The sequence below is a fragment of the Alosa pseudoharengus genome, unplaced genomic scaffold, assembly GCF_046254945.1.
Source record: "Alosa pseudoharengus isolate Yale_2024_CS ecotype anadromous, Long Island Sound unplaced genomic scaffold, YU_APseudo_1.1 YU_APseudo_1.1_scf_11, whole genome shotgun sequence".
NCBI classification, from domain to species: Eukaryota; Metazoa; Chordata; class Actinopteri; order Clupeiformes; family Clupeidae; genus Alosa; species Alosa pseudoharengus.
The window spans coordinates 29703696-29723754 of NW_027468576.1; the positions used below are offsets into that span (position 1 = coordinate 29703696).

The following is a 20059-nucleotide window of genomic DNA, read 5'->3' on the forward strand; positions in this document are numbered from 1 at the left end:
CATAATAACTAGTATCCAGGTTTAAAATGCTTTGCCAGACCGGCATTGTAGTTTTTTCAGGTTGGGAGGGGCATTCTCTCACTTCATTTGATCCACCAGTAAAAACTCCTCATCTCTTCTTCTGACCTTCTGACAAACTCATTTAGGTCACCTGGAATTGGAAGACATTTGGATTCCTCAATGCAGTTTAGACTGCAGAAGCTGCTGAGCTGCCTGAATTGAAAACCTACAGGCACAAATTTATCTCATGTATTTATTGAATGTTGACGTGTCCCCTGTCTGAACATTCTATTTTTGATTATCCAAAAGCAGATTTCAATAAAGCATAGAGAGCAATTGAATGCTTACTGTTTACAGGAAGTCATTACGGTTTTATGAAAACCATTTGTGTCATTAAGGTTACTAATGAAGCGTGTGCGGACGATAACTGGTCATGCTGTTTCACAAGCGAACTTGGCTGTTTTGCTCAGTGGCATGCCACATGACGCCACTTCCCTCTGTTGCAATGGAGCATCATATATAATCAACATTCATGCAGCTGGAAAAAAGAACCGTCAGTGGACCATATGTACAGACATAATAACATAGTATCATAATACACTGGTAAACATACAGGGGGTGTTCTGCAGCTCAAATAATAGAAAACAATGAAGTGAACTTTTCTACAGTTGAAATGAACAAAAGCCTAATCATATTGATCTGTAATAACTGAACATCCAGCATCCAAGAGATGACTGTAGGACACAATCTGACCTCATAAAACTTACGGGTGGCTTTTCATCATTTTATCATTTCTTCTTGTTACAGTCACAGAGTGAACTTTGCCACACCTGTTCAGAAACTGAAGAAACAGAGTTAGCGGTCAAAAGTCACCAGGCCACAGGAGGACAGTAAAATGTATGAAGCCTTATCCCCACTAAAATACAAATAAGGCTTTATTTTTAGGCACTGAGCATCCAGCTCCTCATAATAGTCTCTTTAGTGGGGTGAGGGGGTGGGATGGGGGATAGGGGTTGATAAACGGGACACAGATGTTAAAGTGTATTGGCCAATGGTAAGGAGAAGTGGGCTGGATTGGAGCAGACTCCACAGGTCCGGCCTTTTAAAACTACTCTGAGAAACATTTAATACTCATAAGACAGTACTTAAAGGCAAACCAGCAAGGACATTTCTTTATGAACTTATTTGTCAAAGTCTTTATATTCTCTCAACCAGAAGTCATTTTTTCAAATAAGTAGAAAAAAAGATATTCAAGCAAATTCTCAGGAGAGTGGCACCATGTGGGACTTAAAGATGGTGACCTTACTTCTGCCCTTTCTTTTTGCTACCTGCTTTGCCCAAGGTAAGTGGATAACATGTTTTTTGTCAAACTGAAATCTGCTAATTGTTTGTAGTATGGTAATAACTGACTCTAGAGATGTAATCCACCTGATGTTTTTCCATCTGAAGTATTTCAATTTCAGCCATGCAGTTGACCCCATCCCTTTTGGCTTGGTGGATGTTTTTATCATCCACAGTAATGCATTAAGAGTAAAAACATACCATAACATACCATAATATTACCATAATATGTTTTTTTCATTATTAGGGAAAGAATAGTTCCGCCTGATCACATTCAAACAATCATGTGATTTGCTGCATTGTGATTGTATTGTTTTAAAAGCAAGTCTTGTGTCAAGATTTTAAAAATCTCTCTATCTTTTAAAGTTTTGACATTTTAAATGTGGATTCTTGTTTCCAGAAGTAGAGGGATGATTAGCATTGGATCATCAGATATGCTGGACTAAGATATGCAGCATTGCTATTTTTACTGAATGAAACCTTGTGATTTTACATAATAATAAAAGTTTATGAATGTGGAAGGGATTGTCGACCTTGTGGAACTTCTATTGTTCCAACTTGACAGAAACTGTAGAGCTTGGATTAATTCAGAATAAATTGCCCTTTATTGAATGGTACTGTATGGGAGAATAATTTCATATTTCATATATTTTAGTAGTATGTGAAACAAAACAGATATTTTGATATTAATTTTTCTCTCCAGTGTCCTTCTCCCTTCCCACCTCTCACCTTCCATGCCCCTCCCCTCCTATCTGTGTGTGTGTGTGTGTGTGTGTGTGTGTGTCTCTCTCTCTCTGCCATCTGTAATGCCCTCATGCTCTCTCACTGTTCCCTCAATAATTTATTGCTTGTCTACCCGTTTGAGGAGACAGCTGTTCCCCGATGTGCTACACAAGTGAAACAGAAAATTAAGTCTGACAAGGCCCAAGTTAAGTCAAAGGATACGGATGGCTTTCTTAAAAAGCCAGATGCCCCTGGTCGTTTGGTAATGAGTGGCAGACTGGTGCGCCCAGTGCCAGCCTTGCCAACGCAAATGAGGAAGCCATTCAAGCCTGCCAAAGTAAATGCCGTCCCTTCTCTCTAATCTGCCCTCTGTTCCCCCGGCTAATTCTCCAGATGCTTATCTTAAGAGGAGTTCAGCTGGAGAATGTTGTCCCGGGGGGAGCAGAAGTTTATCTCAGGATGGACTAATGAAAATGGAAGAGAAAATGGGATCAAAGTAAATGGGAAAAACAAACATGGTGGTAATGGTATCAGGGCTCGTCAAGGTACACCCAGTTCACAGACTGTTGCAATTCCTGAATGGGATAAACACTCGAGTGTTCGAGCGCAACTGGACGTTTTGGGGTACTCTGGAGAGACTCAGAAAGATTAAATGGGGCAGTCACTCAAATAAAAAAAAAAATTCTAAATTTCAATTAAATTCCAAACACATTAAGACATGAACAACTTCTAGGTTGATTTGCGTCTCCCTTCAACACCAGTGAAGAAAAGTCTAGTGAGGAAAATGGGGCACATATGGGTCTGAGTCAGATGGGGAGGCTGTGGAATGTTCGGTCGGTGGCGAATCCAGCCTTGGACACAATCAGAGAGAGAGAGGGGAGCATCTACCAGACCCGCCTGTTAAAGCACACCTCCATCAGGGGAAGTGCCAAGCACAGAAAACAGCTTCCACATGTCTGGGAAAGGGTGGCACACACACACACACACACACACAGGTCTGAGTATTCATTAACCCATAATTGGGGTGGAAATGAGCTTTTGGACAACTAGAACACTATTTAAAAGTTTGTAACAAAGAAAAGAAAAAAATAGCTGCTATAGAACTCCCAGTGAGCCCTGGATCAATGAGAGATATTTGAACAGAATTCTTGCTTCTGTTTTAGCACTCAGTTATTAGACTTACGTTCTGCGCCACGTCATGCCTGCAGAAACACTGTAACACTCAATGAACTTCAAGTTTATTCAAGTTACATAATGCATAGATGTTTTCCCCTTGTAAGTGTCTGGAATATTTAAAACAACTCCCAGACCTGTTGAAAAGCCCATGTCACTGCCAACTAAAATCTGGCTAGGATATTTGTCCAATCTGACAGCTCTCTGTTATTGGAAGCCTCCATTTTTTCCTGCCTTTTATAAGCTTCTGGCACAGACAACATATGCACACTCTGTCTCATGAATGCTCTAATGCAAAAGGGAATGCCTTCCAAAAGGCTCACATTATAAATAGAATGCATGGATTATTGGTTTCTCAAATGTGTCTTGTTAGCGAGCCTGTTTAAAGCAGGAAGTGTATAAAATCGAACTGCAAAAAGTGACCAAAATAAAAATGCATTAGAAGAAACACCATGATGCCCCCCCCCCCCCCCCCCCCAAAGAAAGAGAAAAGTGTGAGATATTATTCTGGCAAACGTTTGACATGGAAATGGTAGTAAACGCTCATCATGGCCTCTTGTCAGAGCCTTTGTTCCACCATATTCACCACTTCACTGAGGGCCAGCTTATCATTCCTGAGCAGGGAAAACGAGCAGGCAGTTTTTAGAGGTGCACATACTTCTCAGTTCTCGCTAACTTATTGTTTCCACCGCATTCGATATTTTGGACTCACGCACATGTTGTAGTGTCTTGTTACAACCTGAATTCCTCTGCTCTGAGGTGAGGAGGACAAGGATACATCCATGTTTTTGTGCTTGTTTGATCCATGCCAAGCAGAGACAATGATCTACTATATTTAGTCACGTTTCTCCTAATGAAGACATGGATAGGTGTCAAGCACCCATTCTGCTAAGAATATAGTTCCAAATATGTGCTCTGACAGCTGTATGCACGTTGTCAGTCCAACAGTTTGAACAAGGGGACTTCCACTTCGATGACTGAAAGACAAACACATATTTTTCCGATGTTCCAAAGCCAACATTTTGTTATTAAATTTCACTAACCTCCTGGTATAGCTCTTTTAAAATGTCCAGGACATAGGCTACTGTTTCGTTTTATTACCAGGGTTCAATACATTGTCTGAACCACTAACTCACACAGTTTGATGCCGATTATTCAGGTATTTCCATCCTCGTAAGGTCAGATAACCTGCAGCCTTCAACCAGCCAGAATAAGCCTTGATCGAGAATGTCCTGGTGGTTTCAAACAAATGTGTGGACTTTTCATCAAAAAGAAAACCTTGAAAATCAGAGATATTCTGGCTAGTCTTTTTTTATAAGATCTTAAAATGACTACATATGCTGTCAATCTTTTTGTACAATCAGGCAATGTAGTACACCTCCACCTTATCCATTTCATGCAGTAGGCTTTATGTACCCTATCACAAATGATTAATGTACATTATTAGTATGTTTGTTTTTGTCAGAATGCTCAAAGTATTTACAACAGTAATCTTAGTCTGTAATCTTCAGAACCAAGCACAAATACATAACTGTCAACACCACATAATTAAACAAAATGAAATATGTACACAGCTGGAATAATGACAAAGGTGTGCAAAACTCTTTATAATAGCACATGAGAGTAGCAGCAATTTCTTCTGCAGAAGTGAATCAAACAGAGAAGAAAGAACCATCTCAACTCGCAGTGGCCTTCAAAGAAAACTATGGAAAATTTTCAGATTAATCTATCATACAGACTGTGCTTAAATCATTCCTTAGAGTGCCGTCGTGCTTAAATGTGCCGTCGAAGAACATTATTACTGAAGGAAAAAAGCTGTTCTGAGAGAATCAGTTGTATACATGAACATGGCTTTGTGGACAGACTGCGAAATGAATCTGTCAAACCAACTATGTCTTTTTTATTTCATTGTCTAGTGTGTCTCATTTTTACTTACTACCTGGCGACTTTCCAGTCTGGCAAGTTTAGCCCCCGACAGCATGAATATTGTCCCTGATTGACAGTTAACATTAAAACTAGCTACCAGCTGAGGTGGAGAGGAATCTAAAGTTGTGTACAGAAGGCACAGACACGGTTGATTTATGGTCAGGAGAACTTGTTGTACTACTACTAAAGAGAGAAATGTAGTTTGGCTGCATTTACTGGTGAAGTCATTCATAAAAAATTTTTTTCGAGATTCAACAAATCAGTCAAGTCCAAATTGTCTCCACACGTCTTTGTCATTATCTAATGGAGTTGTGTTCCATTTTAAGAGGGTTTTGGCATCTCGAAACTGCAACTCACAAAGTTTGATTGTGAAGACTGCGGGCAGTAATACAACACGTGCATGTCACTGGAAGAGCCTTGGCCTTGGCCTCTCTCTTGAGCCGTACAAACATAATTTCCAGTACAAGGCTTTACTAAGGCACCATGACCGTTGGTGCATGCATCACCTACATGTCAACTCCAACATCATAGCCCTTTCAAGTGTTTCCAGCCCATTTTTGTTCCCAATTTCGTTTCAGAGAGGAGGATGGGGAGGGGGTGTTGGACAGGCTATGTTCAGGAAACGCCTGGGCATCAAACACCATCAAACAGCTTTTCCACATGTGCTGCAGACCTTAATTCAACTGGACAGCGTAGTGCTTCAGGCAGTGAGTGAAGTAGGGAGACAGAGACAGAACCAGGTTCTCAGTGGCAGTGGTCAGCATGCCTTTGCCGTGTTGTTACTGGGATCAGATGTCGTCGGCCCTTTGCACGCATCTAGATGGACTTTATCCAGACTCTCAACCCACGCATCGTCTAGTCTAAGTGGGCCAGGTTTCCATCCTTAAGTCTGGTGGTACCCAGACGACTACAAATAAAGTAAAAAGAAGCAGACACCCAAGGGGCAGCAGCGGAAGATGGAGTGGTCTCCAGCACTTGCCCCTGTCCGCTCGAGCCACATTCACAGACACTCAGACAGGCTCAGGAACACGTCCTGGATGAGAATGACTAATAGGAATGCACATGTTGTATTCTCATAAATCTTGCCCAGCAGCCATTACATATGGTTACCCTATAGAAAAGTCACAACAGGTTGCGCTTACGGAGAGGTGATGGAGAGGCTGTGGTTTTTAAGCCATGTTGAGACTCCATTTTTCTATTCCTACAGGAACCATATGGGACAAAATGAACCTCGGAAAGTGGAGCCAGACAGACAGGAACAGGAAACAAGCCTACAACAGCCTCTCCGATCACCAGACCACAGGTCACATTCATGGGATTTCTTAAAGCTCTACTGCATGCACGACTGTCTTCATCACTAACCCTTGCACTAACATCTGATAAGGATTTTCTGCCATCATCGTTTGGAAGAAGAACATAGGGAGTGAATTATCTTTGGTCACTACACAAACAACCAAGTAAACACTGAAGTGAGATGATTTTGCATGTGGTTTGATTTAAATATCAGCACAACATCAAGGTAAACTGTAGATGAGACTGCGGTGAAAAGCCAAGATAGAGTTACACAGGAAGGTGTAAGCTTGAGAGAGATAAGTTTCCCACTGACAGTTTCTAATTGAAACAAGATTTTTTAGTTTGTCTGGGCTGAGGCTGTCTTTAAAATAGCTGAGATCTTGACAAGGTCTTTTGGAAAACTACATCATTCGTTTACTTCATTGACCCCAAAGGAGACTTTAATTTGGAGCCGTCAGACACTAAGGAGAAGATGCATGGTTGTTTCTAGCAAGGGGCTTCTCCACACAGGTTCAGAATTAGTCGAGGAAGGCTTGAAAAGAGTTTGGTCCTTGGCGTTCCCACGGGTGTCCCAACTCCACCGTGGAATGGCTGTAACAGACTGCGCTCTTAAACTGCACATAAACTTTACCCCGTGCCTGACCCTTGTCTCCATTATTGCACAACACAGGAGTGACGGAGTGGACATCCTGGTTCAACATCGACCATCCAGGTGGCAACGGAGACTATGAGCGCTTGGAGGCCATCCGCTACTACTACAGAGAGAGGGTGTGCGCCCGGCCAGTGGCCATGGAGGCCCGCACCACCGACTGGGTCCCCGCTGCGGACACTGGAGAGGTGGTGCATTCCAGCCTCGACAAGGGCTTCTGGTGCATCAATAAGGAGCAGCCCCGTGGTCGCGGCTGCTCGAACTACCATGTGCGCTTCCAGTGTCCACCAGGTACCATTCATCATCAAGGACATTGATCATGAGGAGAAGGAACTGACTAGTGACAAGGATATTAGACACAGCAGAGTGGAAATGAGGAGAGAGGAGGAAACAGTGAGAGACAAATGGAGAATATAGTGTGAGAGGACAGAGAGAGGGGGGGGGGGGGAGGTATTTAGTCAGGGGTATTTAGCCAAAATAAAATCAACTTTCTATGTTTACACAAACTCATCGTCTGCCTTTGGTCTTACATAGGCTGATGACCTAGAGACTGAACCAAGAAAGTTACAAAAGCTGCAAAAACAAACAGTCCTGTAAGGCTTACAGTGTAAGCAATCTGGTATGTTTGGGAGGCCATTTGGTGAGAGAGTAGAACGTCTAGTGTTGGTTTAATTTAGTTTGTACTATCCCTTCAATGACAGAGGCAGAGAGGGTTGTATTGAGTTTAAGTTCTCATTGGATTGTTACCCTCTCTGTTCTCAGTCAATGCCTACTGGACAGACTGGTCAGGCTGGGGTCCGTGTTCAGCCACGGCCTGCAATGACGTCGGCATCCAGGTGCGCCAGCGCACGTGCGTAAGCAAAGACCCCACACCTCTGCTGTTTGGCCCATCCTGCCACGGATCCCATATTGAGAGGAGAGAATGTTCAACTCCACCCTGTGAAGGTATCTCAACACCATAGCACGATCACTGTGAAATTAAGAACAGAAATTGCTGACTGCATCAACAGGGAATGTATTCTAAAAGGGTAATTGTGTGCACTTTGCTACATCAGATATTCCCAATCAACCATCACATCCCCCTGCATAGCTTTAATCTAGCAGAGCCCTTTGATCAGGAAATGTCACCACATAAAGTACATATCTCTCAGGCTGACTTCAAAGCCAGAGCTGGCATGTCGCTAACGCCTCAAATTGACTGGCTAACATCCTAGTTGTGCTGTTCCTCCTCTCCTCCTCTGCCTCTCTCTGATGCGGCTGAGAAGCTCGGTGGGGCCCGTGGGGTGCCTGGGGCAGCTGCTCCGTCACCTGTGGTGGAGGACGACGTACCCGGCGAAGGAACTGCATCAGAACCTCAGACACGGTCCGTTGTGAGGGACGTCCGGTCGAGTTTCAGAAGTGCGGGAAGAAACCATGCCCAAGTAAGGGGAATGTATTTTTACTTATTAATGGCTGCTCTGTGGCTTTGTTTTATTTTAGACATGTCCTTGCACATGTACTTTGTGCATCAGTGGTTGAATCAAAGTTCCAAGATCAAGAGACTTCCAGAGGATTTGTCCCAAACATCTGGATTTGCTGATTAGCATGACTTGACTCTTGGACGAGTATGCACAACTAATGTGTGAAATCACATTGGCACAACTACTGGGATCCTTAATTCTGACACCTCTGAATGAATGTGATACAAACAGTTCTTTTGTCTGTTTGGATGTGTGTCTGTGTCTGTGTATGTCTGTGTCTGTGTGTGTGTGTGTGTGTGTGTGTGTGTGTGTGTGTGTGTGTAGTGGCATGCCAACGCGTGTGTCAGGAGGGTCGGCCAAGTGATGACTGCAGCCGCTGTGTGTGTGAGGGTCATCTGCTGCATGGAGAGGTCCTGTCTGCGACAGGGGTACCAGTGGCAGGGGCTCGGGTGTCCCTGGTGAGCCAGCCGAACCTCATCCGTGCTCGCACCAACTCCAAGGGCCTCTTCAAAATACCTGGGGTGTGTTCCGGGTCCAAGACGCTCCTCGTCATCAACAAGGAGAAATTTGCGCCCCTCACCATCGCCACTTTTAACAACGGCAGTAAGACCTCTTGGGTCCACGGCATCTTGAAATCTTCAGGTGAGCCCACACAAGCGTACAAAACACCCTTTGTGTGGTGTTCTTGGCTAACACAACATGACTGCGGTCACGATGAATAACATGACTTAATCAACCGCACAGGACAGGCTGGGAGCCGTAGAAACACAGTGATGTATATAAACAGAAACCAAATATGCGCAGAGCGCCAGAGTGTTAATCACAGTCTCTCCCAAACCACTAATATCTCTGAACTACTTAACCAAAATGTTCAAACTGCCAGATATTGTGACATTTTACAGCATTTAAACCCTTGTGTGGCTCCACTGTGGCAAACTCCGCTCTGATTGCTTTGCAGAAAAGCCGCACATTGTGAAACACCCCGAAGACAAGGTCAGATATGAAGGCCAACGTGCAATCCTGTGCTGCAAGGCCACAGGGAGCCCCAAACCAGAGAAATATCAATGGTGAGAGAGGATCCAAACACAGCTGCCATCACAATGCGCTTTTCTCTTAATCTCAAAAACAGGCCGTCACATAGTAGCATGCTTGCCTTCCAGGTATCATAACGGATCACTGCTAGACTGGAAGGAGTACAAATATGAAGAGGATCTGGTCCTCCGAGACTTGAGAGTGGAGCAATCCGGCCAATATTACTGCAAAGCCACCAGTCAGACGGGCAGCATCAAGTCCTCTCAAGCTTTCCTCACTGTTATGGGTAGGTGTACATCCAAACATACCACTCAAAATGAAAGATTTGAGAATGAAATGACTGTATACAGTACTGTGTATGTCTGTTCAAGTGGGAAAAAAGGATATAAAAGGTTAAGGCCCCTTAAAACTCACAATTCACAGAGCAGCAGCAGCAGCAGTTTTTTTTATTATGCTTGTGTTGGTTCACAAAACTATTTTTTTTCCAAACAAGCCATTGGTTACTCTGGACTCACTGAAGACTAAAATCCCACTCCCCATGTGTTTGCGATACTGAAGTGAAATCCAAGAACTGATGCTCTTGAAGCCCTCATCAGTATACATTCCCACATGCAGCAGAGCTACCCATTGTGCGGAGTCCCCTGATGCTTGTTATCCCCGATCTAGAAAGGAGTCTAGTGTGGCGTGTGCTAAAGTCATCAGACGCGCAGTTCTCCGCTGAGGGATCAGCTTCCCTTACACTCTCTGCAGCAGCATGGAATATTTACTTAAGTGAATAAAACAACATCCCAACACCAGTGAATAGAAAAGGATGAACTGATACTTAGCACTAGGAAAGTTTGCTAATCACCAGCTTTCACCATCTGTCTGTAATAAGCACCTCATTTGGGGAGTGAGAAAATTTATGTGGGCACTTGACTGTGAACTCTGCCATGATATCATGTGGATTAATTGTTTGGCGAACATTGGGGAGAGCAATTATATGTAATTTCCATTGGAACCATTGGACAGTTATCATCCCAATAATGATTTGGGGTAGCAACTTTGGCAAATGACACAGTCCAATAATACTTCTGGGCAAATATGAGCACAGTTTTGGTTTTGTGACACGTCATACTGAATATTTTGTGCATTGTGTTGTTTACAGGTAAAGGCACACCACCATGCAAGGCCACACCTGATGCCCACATGGTCAAGCTGCCCTTAGACTGTGTCCAGTCTGAGACCAACTCCAAGTTCTATAATGCTGGCCGGTGTCCATACAATAAATGCGTGGGCACTTTGGACTATGACATGCGCTGCAGGGATGCAGGTGGATTCTGTTGTAGTGTGAAGACCATGGAGACCCGGCAGATAAACTGCGGCCGCTACTCGTTACCCATCAAGGTCGTGACGGAGTGCGCCTGTCAGAGCTGTGTGGAGCCCAAGGTGCTTGTGCGTGGAAGAGTGGTTGCAGCAGATGACAATGAACCCCTGCGCTTCGGACACATCCTCATGGGGAAAGAGAGGGTGGGGACCACCGGGTTCCAGGGTGGCTTCACCCTTCAGGTGTCCCCAGGTGTACAGAGGCTGGTCGTGAACTTCGTCGACCCCACGGAGAAGTTCATAGACACAGTCAAGGTGTTCATCTTTGACAAGAAAGGCGGATCTGTCTACCACGATGTAAAGGTAATGCGCAAAGTGGAGCCCATTGATATAAATGCGGCTGAGACAAACACCATTTACCTGGGAGAAATGAAAGGAGAGGACCCTATAGGCCAGATAGTCATACCTCCCAACTCCTTCCACAAAAACACAGGGGAGGTATACGAAGGCACAGTGAAAGCCAGCGTGACATTCATAGATCCGAGGAACATCACCACAGCAGCGGCAGCCCCAGGTGACCTTAACTTTGTGGACGATGAAGGGGACACCCTGCCGCTGAGAACATACGGGATGTTTTCTGTCGACTTCAGAGACGAGGCAAACAAGGAGGTCCTCGGGACAGGGGCAGTGCAGGTGCTACTTGACACGCAACATGTCAAAATGCAAGAGCACATTCCCACTATGAAACTGTGGTCACTCAATCCAGATACGGGCATTTGGGAAGAAGAGAGCCACTTCCACTACGAGAAAGCAGCCGCAAGCGGAAACGGGAGGAGTAAGCGGGAGGAGCGAACCTTCCTGATTGGGAACATGGAGATACGTGAGCGGCGTCTATTCAACCTGGACGTGCCGGAGAATCGCCGTTGCTTCGTGAAAGTGCGGGCGTACATGAGTGACAAGTTCCTCCCACACGAGCAACTGAAAGGTGTAGTCATCAGCCTTATAAACCTTGAGCCTAAGCCTGGCTACTCGTCTAACCCAAGAGCATGGGGCCGATTTGACAGTGTGATAGCAGGGCAGAATGGTGCTTGCCTGCCAGCCTTCTGTGATGCTATAATGCCTGATGCCTACACAGCGTATGTCACTGCCATCATGGGAGGAGAGGAACTAGAGGCAGCCCCATCAACACCCAAAATGAATCCAAACATCATTGGGGTGTCGCAGCCATATTTAGATAAATTAGACTATCAGCGGTCAGACCATGCAGATCCAGCTCTTAAAAAAACTGCGTTCAGAATAAACTTGGCCAAACCAGACCCAAATAATGTGGATGAAACCAACGGTCCAATATATCCCTACCAGAGCATGATAGCGTGCGAAAATGCCCCAGTTGATGCCAACCACTTCCGTTTTTTCCGTGTGGAGAAGGACAAATATGAGTACAATATGGTGCCATTTGAGGAGAATGATCTGACTACGTGGACAGGTGACTATATGTCATGGTGGCCAAACCCTCAAGAGTTCAGAGCGTGCTTCATTAAGGTCAAGATCCAGGGCGCTACTGAAGTGATGGTGAGGTCGAAAAACATGGGAGGTACGCACCCACAGACCACAGGCCAACTCTACGGCATAAGGGACATCCGTAGCACTCGCGACATGTCAACCGCCAACACATCAGCTGCATGTTTGGAGTTTAAGTGCAGTGGAATGCTATTCGATCAAGCCACAGTTGACAGGTCCCTCATATCTGTGCTCCCACAGGCTAACTGTCGACGCACAAATATCAACAATCTCTTGCAAGAGTATCTTATCAAGCACCCTCCTGCAGTGCAGAACAATGAATCACATGTCTTTAGCATGCTAGCTCCTGTTGACCCACTGGGACACAACTATGGCATCTACACGGTGACTGACCAGAATCCACGTGTTGCAAAGGAGATCGCCATCGGACGGTGTTTTGATGGAACCTCAGATGGCTTTTCCAGAGAGATGAAGGCAGATGCCGGGGTCGCACTGACATTCAGTTGCCCAAAGAGGACTGTGACCCGAGAGAGCCTTTTCCAGCGGCTTCAGACCAACCCGGGTCAGACCCTGACCCAGATGGCCCGTGACATGAGAGAATCAGAGGGGCTGCAGGTCAGAAGAGGGGGCACCCAGGTGGTGGCCTACCCCTCAGATCAGCAAGGAAGGCCCCAGAGCCGCAGGATAAGCAACAGGAGGAGATCTGTGGTGCGAACCCGGTCAAGACAGTAGATCTGTGCTTGGGTAAGTGTATGTTAATACCTCTGCTATAACTATCTATCTAGTATCTATCTATATATGTGTGTATATTAAGTTTATGAATTGAAATTTCGCTATGCATTTAATAATTTCTCTTTTCCCACACACCTCATGTTTTCATAGGTTTTGGAGTAACTGGTGCCAATGTATTCATGAACGCAAAGATGGAAATTCAGTCATGTTCTTTCAGTCTTGTGATTCTGGATGTGAATTTCATCTGTACTGTAAATGCTGAAACTGATACTGCAACAACAGGCCAAAATATACAAAGACATTCCCTCAAATACACCCTGAATGGATCCAATCCTTCAGAGCTTCCAAAAAGTCACACCAAGAATTATAATGAATTTGTTGGGTTATCATGGTTAAAACCAAATCAGGTAATAAATGTATTTATTTTTCTGTATCATTGCATCAAAGACGGGTCTGCAGAGTAGACTCCATTACAGATAAGTCAGTATATAGGACTATCAATGTCTCTGGTCAGCTAGTTAATAATACAATAGCCACATGAAGAACTGAAAAGAACACAAATGCTTGGGCAGAAAAGTGTGTTACTTTGTCCATAACCCCTCTAAATTACCATGCCATTCTGCCAGTTGTGATACAGCCAGCAGCGACGCACCAAAAAGGACTTCCATAGAGGCTGTGCCAAGACAAGCATCTATGGCCAAATGGACTTCATCTGTAGACTAAACAGAAACTGTGGTAGAGGACTTAGGCAAAGGAGAAGATTGTAAAGGATGACACAATGTTCTCCTTTCACTTATCTCCTATTATACAACTGGCCAACTTCCTTTAAGACAAACCTCCAATGCTTATGGCTGAGATATAAAAGTAGTCCACAGAAGCAAGGAATTTTATTTTTTACATTTTTATATCATGAGTATGTGAGTGTAATACCCAGGTGAAATGGATTGCATACTATTGGCTGGATGTCTTTATTTCTCTTGAAGTGCAATACTTGTTCTAATGCTGACTTGAGAACCTTTTCAGAAATATCCTACTCAATAAGCCAGGCAAATTTGGCTTGGGTGTACAATATTTGTAGGGATATTTAGCACTATCATATTACTGGAATGAAAACGTTAATTTATGACAAAAATGGTCACCATTGCTGCAAATTACGAAGCTTGTCATACTTCTGTACAGTGCACATTTCTAATTTAAATGTATCCTCATGGAATAGATCATAGAAGTAGAATATGAATCCTCATTGTATATTCATCTGTGTTGGTTTTTATGATGTTTTTCAAAAAAGAAAAACATGTTTGGGTCCAGTAATGAGGCTTAAATTAAAGATCATGGACATGCTGTTTGTCTTTGTAGTCACCCTGATGTCCCTCTAGTGAAAAAGCTCACTGGACTGAACTAATCTAGACTCAGAGGATTACTCATGAGTCATGATGGTCTTTAGGGGAATCAACCTGCTTTAGTAATAAGTATCCCAATGGCTCTATTTTTTTTAAAATAATACATTGTTTCCTCTCTAAGAACACACAACAACGACAACAACAGGGCTTTTTAATATACATGTAACTTAGAGGGTTGATATACTTCACAATATGTTCATCATTGGTTCACAAATGGTTCACCAATGTCCACTGAATCAGTTAATGTGAGTAAAAGATAGGCTGTCCGCATGCTGTCAAGCTGTGTGAACAAATTAACTCTTATCCGCTTGACAAGCCCATCTTTTGGTCCACAGTACAGGTCATACAACAAACAATCTGAATATTTCCCATTGGGAAAAATAAAGTACAGAGTATGGTTGCTTTGTTTTTCTAGTATGTAGGTAGGTCCTAAACTGGCTTTAAACATGGAAAGTAGAAGGCATACATTTCTATAATGTCTGAAAACCTGAACAACTGAACTTAATCACATATGAATCCACAGATGTCACTTTTCAATTCTCTCTGTTTACTTGTACTCAGAGTTTGTAATAAGCCATTAGTCTGATACAGCACAGGATTTCAGTTGGCCCTTATCTGCCATTCATCGACATCCGTGCCATTACTTTGAGTACAAGCATCTGTCCTCCAACTGTCTAGCTGGTCTCAGGGAGACCATAATTTATGCAGGAATATCCTCTGGCAAAATCAATCTTAGACCATTCTACCATTTAGGCTATAAAGTAGGAGTTGTACAGTTGCCACTGTGCTCTGGAAATCCTCAGCTGTTTTTTAAAAATAATTAAATATAAAAATAATTCTATGCCATTGAATTTAAATCATTACATATACTGCATGACATTGCCCAGTTTTTTCACTACGTTAATAAAGTTCTATGTATACTGTAAATTGAACATTGTATTCCTAGACAAATGTTCAAAGAAATTACATAAACATTCTTTAAAACAACAACCACCTGCATCATTAAAAGTGACAGAGAGCTCATTAAAATTCCATTTTAATAATGCCTCAGTGATTAGCACCTCACTACACAGTGACAATTAGCTTCCCTTCAGTTTCTACAACGTCTTGTTATAATGAACACCCAACAGTTTGGTAAATTATGTTTATTAAAACTAAATTAAAAGACTATTAATTGGCTAGACACACTTCTGACAAACAATTAAGTGTATCTTGTGAACCTAGAAACATTCAACATGACATTTTTTGTACATTAATTCTGTTTTGGGATCATGTTGAATAAAATAAATCCTTGAATGAATAAGAGTTGTTAAATTAAGCTTGATTGTAGCCATTACATTGCATTTGTATTAGTGTAGACTACACAAGTGTTATAATGACATCCTGAATGACATCAATGTGATATAAGGTGAATAACAATGAGGTAGAATTTCAGTTCAGTTCAAATAAACCAGTCATGCATCCACCATTAGTGTTGTGATTGCATATTACTTTAAATCTGCCAAAAAGGTTGAACAAATACTAGAATATCTGCCGCAGAAGAGGGACAACAAAACAACATGTAAAATAATTATAAGGTTCAGTCTGTGACATTAGGACAAGGACAAATATAGCACACCAGCTAAATGTCTGAGTATTTCTTATGATCAAAACCTCCAAAAATGACCTTCTTCTATGGCTCAAATCCTAGTGCTACAGACAGTTTGTGAGACAAAAAAGACACCAAAATATTCCTTTGAGACATGTCCACTGATATTAACCAGATATTTGGTGATGCCAGATATGAGTGGAAAAGCATTGACACAGCCTGGACTGTCTCTAGTATCCACATGGTTTACCATAAATCTTAAGTAGAAGCGTGGTTGCAGGAGATTCCATATGCACAAACAGGCTGCTTGACACGACCAAAGCCGTAACTCAGTCCTTCGACCCCAGAGGGAAGGGTTTCAGCGAGAGGAAGCTTGCATGTTTCACAAAGACACTGCCATCCTCGAGCTTGACTTCATGCACTTGTTGCTAAAACAAACACACACACACAAACCACTGAAGAGACATCAGAGCCAGCTCTAAGCAGACACTGCTGACTTGGTCTTTTGGAAGGAACAATGTTAAAAAAAAAAAAACCTTTTCCTTTGTGTTTGTGTGCATCAGCAGTTCAATAGTGACACTTTTTAATAGAATTTGTGGTCACTCTCTTAAATTAACACTGTCATTTACAGACTCCTGGGTCTTTAACACTTACCATGGGCATGTGCACAACATAGTCCAACGTTTACACTAAAGCATTTACAGATGTTTCATGACTATGTTAGCAAAATATGTGGACAGAACGCAATTTTAAATGTTACATTGGTCTACAGATGGGAAAATGACTATCAGCTACAATATCAACCACAATGGGCTTATTATGTAGGCCTGTGTAAAACACGTTTTAAAAATATATATATACACCGAAAAACATGAAGACATAGCCTACAAATAGGCCTGCCAAATCTCAATCTCCCTTGGTGGAGATGAGCCTCATTCCACTCACCTGTAACCCAGTATTGGACTTCCCTGTTCTGAGATTGAAATCATAGTCATGCCATGGACAGAAGACTTGAAGGACATCATCTGCTTCCTCAATGTCTCCATCGCACAGAGGTCCACCTGCACAAACAGGTTGAACAAATACAAATAATTAAGCCATAATCACGTAGCAGAAAGTGGCCTAGGCTCTGCTGTGAATGTAAGCTTTTGAAAGTCTATTTCATATTAGTAGAGAGCCGCCTACTGTCAGGAATGGAAAATGATCTATGTAGCCTATGAACCGCTATATGTGGCATCATTAATACATTAGATTAGCCTATAACGTTGGTGGCCTACTACCCACAAGCCAGCATATTCTGCCCTTTGTTGTAGGATATCACATTTGAAATTGTTTTTAACCCTTGACTTAACATAGGCTTAGGCTATGGGGGGAAAGTGCACAAACATAAACTGCGACCATCCGGTTCTGATGTGACGTAGCCTATTGTTATTAAGGGAAAAAAACACGGATATGCTCACAAGCAGGCTGTACTCGATTTATGGAAAGACGTGTAGCATAGACGTGTAGCATAGACGTAAAGACTATGGTATCTTAGGCTAGGCTAAATGTAGTTACCGTGTTCGAAACAACGATTTAATGTAACTGACTGGCTTATGAATGAGAAATGCACGGCATACTGGTTTTAGTGGCATGTAATAGTTAATTGTTCGCACTTTATCCTACCCGAATGAGAGCAGCGTGCATCCATCGCAAAAAAATCCCCTTTAACATGAAAGAGGCAAACATCAGAGTCGTAACCGAAAGAGGAATAGATCAGACGGCACTGTCGATTAGACAGCTCGGAGACTGGGCCGATTAGGCGCCACACTACATCTTGAGCAGCTGCGTTCCCTTCTTTTGCTGAAGCCATATGCAAACGCACTTTGTAACAACAGATTAGAAAAATATTGCCCAAATTCTACATCGTTGTGTTGCATATAAATAAACGAAAGCATACAGGCTACATGCTAAGCCTAGCAATGACTCGGCATGCGGAAGGGATGTCCTCTGATGAATGAGCCCATCACTCGTGTTCCAGTTGCCGACTGAAATCAGATTTGTTGTACTAGTAGGCCTACTTTAATGTGGTTTGACATTGTAATGATGCATATTTATAGCAACAATGAAAGGGAATGAGAAATGTTCTGTTTATACGCTAGTTTTCAACGCTAATAATGGTTTATCTGATGTTGGCTGCTGTAGCCTAGTTTATCCAACATTTGACATATTTTGTCTCAGAGAATTAAAGCAATTTAACATGTTGAGAATCCTGGTGCTAACACATCGTTGCCAGATGAAAGTGTATTTCTGAAGTGAACATAAGTCGACCAATTACAATGTTTATTGTGCTCCTTGTATTTTACTATTTGAGCAAGTATTTCCAAATGTGACAAACGCCAGACCAGTTTTACAACGTAGGTTAAACTAGTTCATCACAACACATGAGAGTTCCATCCTGCGCCATGTTAATTTAAAGTAGCCTAGGCCTATAGGCTATTTATCAATATTACAGGCTGGCTACACCAGACATAACTGATGCGCTGTTCTCAACAGCTTCCACTGTAATCCAATGACATGAACGCGGCACGAGTGGGGACGTTTGCAACGTGGGGCAGTTGCAACAGCTGGCTTATTCCTTCAATCTGGAAAGAGTAATGATATTTATACAACACATGCTCAGGTAGCCCCTCCTCCTTGGGAGAAAGCAGCCACATCTGACCATTTTTTCATGGTCAAATACATACATGATCATGTTTTAGTTATGATCATGTTTTTATCATAGCCTAGGCCTAGCCTAACTAAACTGTTTATGTGAAGCACTGAAAAGTCATAATTACATTTTAATCAGCATTTTCTTAGCTTATAGGGATAGGTAGCATGTGTCAAAACTATTGTGTCAAGCTGTCAGTAGGGACAGTTGCAACTGTACCCTATGGCAAAATCAGCGTGCCATAGCCTGTATATTAATAAGCATAGAATACTTTGCAACTTTCCTTTAAAACACACATACACAGTTCAGTAAGCTATTCAGTATCATCACATTCAGTGTCTTCATTGTGATTTTAAAAGGTATTTTGTAGTTCAAATGTACAATAATAATGAACCCAAACATGGTTGTTACTTTATACTTGAAAATATGTTTTTTATTTTACTAGTCTTTGCTTTTATACAGCCAAATGTAATGAAAACCCTGTCTGTACACAAACAAAATAAAGAAAATGCTAAATAATGTCAAAGACTTAATAATGTCAAAAAATAATGTCAAAGCCCCCTATTATGGGGTCAGTTGCAACATTTGCCTTTGTCTATTCAAGCATAAATTGTATGTATACTACTATTGTATGTATTCATGTTACAGCAGTATGGGTGGGTAGCTGAGAGGTGGGTTTAATGTATAAAAAAATAATTATTTCCAATACAGTCTCTGAGAAACGCAAGGAAATGCAACAAGTGTTGCCGTCCCCACTCTGGAAAAAAGAGATCAGTCGCCTAAAATAATTTGTATGCTCCGTTAATGGAATGCAGATTCACACCTGATGTAGCCCACCTATTAGTTTTATTATCTTATTAAACCAACAGGTCATACCTTCATTCATTTGGCATAAGTGAACAGATTCGAAAACGTTAAAAATCATGCATGCTTGTAATGCTTGTCTGTTAGTCTACTTTATTAGGCTATAGGCAATGTAGGACTAGGCCCTATATCCTAAATCTCAATATCACTGTGTTTTATCTGCACATCAACATATAGGCGTTCTTAGAAGCTATGACAGGAAACATAAAGATGTTTCACATTGCAGTGTTAGATTTTTATCAGGTGTTGAAATGTGACAGCACAGGCAGTTCCTTTTCAATTCGCACTCACTTTTCAATTCGCATCACACTGGGCTCATCATTTCGCCAGAGGTCACAGACCGTAGGCTTTCAATATTTA

General features: G+C 42.4%; 2 protein-coding genes across 2 annotated transcripts; one reads left to right on the forward strand and one right to left on the reverse strand.

Moving 5' to 3' along the window:
- The first annotated feature begins 1156 nt into the window (after nt 1-1156).
- Nucleotides 1157-14496, forward strand: cilp2 (cartilage intermediate layer protein 2). The gene is made up of 10 exons (XM_076278786.1): nt 1157-1342; nt 6371-6466; nt 7127-7396; nt 7868-8050; nt 8371-8526; nt 8890-9207; nt 9524-9632; nt 9726-9883; nt 10745-13167; nt 13306-14496. The coding sequence occupies exons 1-9, from the start codon at nt 1279-1281 to the stop codon at nt 13153-13155; spliced, it is 3765 nt and encodes a 1254-aa protein (XP_076134901.1). The 5' UTR covers nt 1157-1278; the 3' UTR covers nt 13156-13167; nt 13306-14496.
- A 1078-nt stretch (nt 14497-15574) lies between these two features.
- On the reverse strand, nt 15575-18653 carry LOC143117215 (Rieske domain-containing protein). Its single transcript, XM_076278794.1, has 3 exons — nt 17809-18653; nt 17089-17204; nt 15575-16571 (listed from the first exon to the last, which is right to left on the reverse strand). The coding sequence occupies exons 1-3, from the start codon at nt 17993-17995 to the stop codon at nt 16473-16475; spliced, it is 402 nt and encodes a 133-aa protein (XP_076134909.1). The 5' UTR covers nt 17996-18653; the 3' UTR covers nt 15575-16472.
- Nucleotides 18654-20059: the final 1406 nt, after the last annotated feature.

What these genes read in the sequence shown, in the direction of transcription:
- cilp2 (XM_076278786.1), top strand. Translation starts at nt 1,279, where the DNA reads ATGTGGGACTTAAAGATGGTGACCTTACTTCTGCCCTTTCTTTTTGCT. An exon ending in CGGGAAGAAACCATGCCCAA is followed by an intron (nt 8,527 to 8,889) that starts GTAAGGGGAATG and finishes GTGTGTGTGTAG; the next exon opens with TGGCATGCCAACGCGTGTGT. An exon ending in AAACCAGAGAAATATCAATG is followed by an intron (nt 9,633 to 9,725) that starts GTGAGAGAGGAT and finishes CTTGCCTTCCAG; the next exon opens with GTATCATAACGGATCACTGC.
- LOC143117215 (XM_076278794.1), bottom strand. Translation starts at nt 17,995, where the DNA reads ATGGCTTCAGCAAAAGAAGGGAACGCAGCTGCTCAAGATGTAGTGTGG. An exon ending in TGCACGCTGCTCTCATTCGG is followed by an intron (nt 17,205 to 17,808) that starts GTAGGATAAAGT and finishes CTGTTTGTGCAG; the next exon opens with GTGGACCTCTGTGCGATGGA. An exon ending in AGTCCAATACTGGGTTACAG is followed by an intron (nt 16,572 to 17,088) that starts GTGAGTGGAATG and finishes TGTTTGTTTTAG; the next exon opens with CAACAAGTGCATGAAGTCAA.